The sequence below is a fragment of the Augochlora pura genome, unplaced genomic scaffold, assembly GCF_028453695.1.
Source record: "Augochlora pura isolate Apur16 unplaced genomic scaffold, APUR_v2.2.1 APUR_unplaced_5950, whole genome shotgun sequence".
NCBI lineage: Eukaryota > Metazoa > Arthropoda > Insecta > Hymenoptera > Halictidae > Augochlora > Augochlora pura.
In genome coordinates, this window is record NW_027586470.1 from 1 (window position 1) to 1,451 (window position 1,451).

The 1,451-nt window shown below is 37.3% G+C and overlaps 1 protein-coding gene across 1 annotated transcript; it reads right to left on the reverse strand.

Annotated features, from left to right (window-relative positions):
• Window positions 1-851: 851 nt before the first annotated feature.
• Window positions 852-1,445, reverse strand: LOC144477989 (uncharacterized; the record flags this gene model as incomplete). The annotated part of the gene is made up of 1 exon (XM_078195717.1): window positions 852-1,445. A coding segment is annotated over one exon (594 nt), but the record flags the coding sequence as incomplete, so codon positions are not given.
• Window positions 1,446-1,451: the final 6 nt, after the last annotated feature.

Consider the following 1,451-nt stretch of genomic DNA (forward strand, 5'->3'; position numbering starts at 1 on the left):
GTGTAATTATTATTATTCTCGATGTTTCTTACAATATCCACGAACTTTACAAATCTATCCTGAATTTCTGGAATATTTTCCAGTAACCATGAATACATATGATCGATGCATAACTCTAATTTATACAAATTATACATGGTCTCTTTGGTAACATAGATAGATGTATGAAAATCAAACAACTTGACTATATCCATTTCCGTAAAATTAACGATTTGTAGCGATAAATTCCCATCGATTCGTTTCTCCTTATTATCCTTCGCGACAACATAGCTACTATCGACGTAATCTTTGGTTTTCAAAAGCTGTTTCCACGTAGACACCGAAAAGGAAATCTCCTTACTGCGATTGTCCCCCAAGATCAATTCCACACACATATTTTGCCACTCGCACGCAAACGATGAACTTGAAATAGTTGCCGGCTATGGAGTATCTTCTACCCAAGATTCGAGCGTTACAATCTATCGAGTGATGCTGCTGCTGTCTATAAAAAGAAAAACACACTATTTTCATAACTCATAATTCCTTCAAAGAAACAACGCTTTTACTTACCCATCGCTTTTTCGCTTCTTCATACTACCACCGTCCCCAACACAATCGTTCTAAAATCTATTTTTGTATGTGAAATTATTGATTTGATTATTCATCATGTATATGTACATAATAGTACCGATGATGCGATCGTGCAACGAGCAGTCTGTAGAATGCAATACTCGCTGTTCGAGATGCTTGATTTTATACATGCAATTCCCTCACCATTTGTATCCTTACACATAACCCCCTCCCAAAAACGTATATGCTCCCCCACTCATGTGAAAGAGTGCACGCATCAACCTAGAATTCATAAGATGAGATCATGGAGTAACAACCGATTTTCTCTCTCTCTCTCTCTCTCTCTCCCTCTCTCTCCTAGTGATATCATAATGCCCCCAAGGAAGGGTGTCGATCGAATTATCGGTAATGTAGCGTTTATCATCGTGCGGATTCAACGCTAATTTCATTTGTGATATAGAATACACGCAATGCTTTAGAGACTTTATCAATTTAATGTAAACTGACTTTTCCAAATGATTGTATAGACAAGACAAGTAATCATCGAAAGTTATACTTTTGATTGTTACGTTGCTACTAATTCCTTTAATTTTTTTCACATCGTTTTTGTTCTCCACCCGAGTCGCGTACATCTTTGAACGAAGACCTACGAACTCCATCATGATTTTACCACCGTTCTCATCCTTCATCAATCCGATGACTTTGTTGTTTGCGATCGGAACACCATACGCATTGTCTCTATCATAATTGCTAGTATCGTATCGGTCAATGTCACGTTTTATCGCCTCGTATACGTCGTCGCAAGTAATTCGATAAATCAAACTGTCCGTATCTGTGTACAAAATCTTGCATCTCTCTAGAAAATTTGGAAGCATGTAACCATAATGAAAATCATACAAACA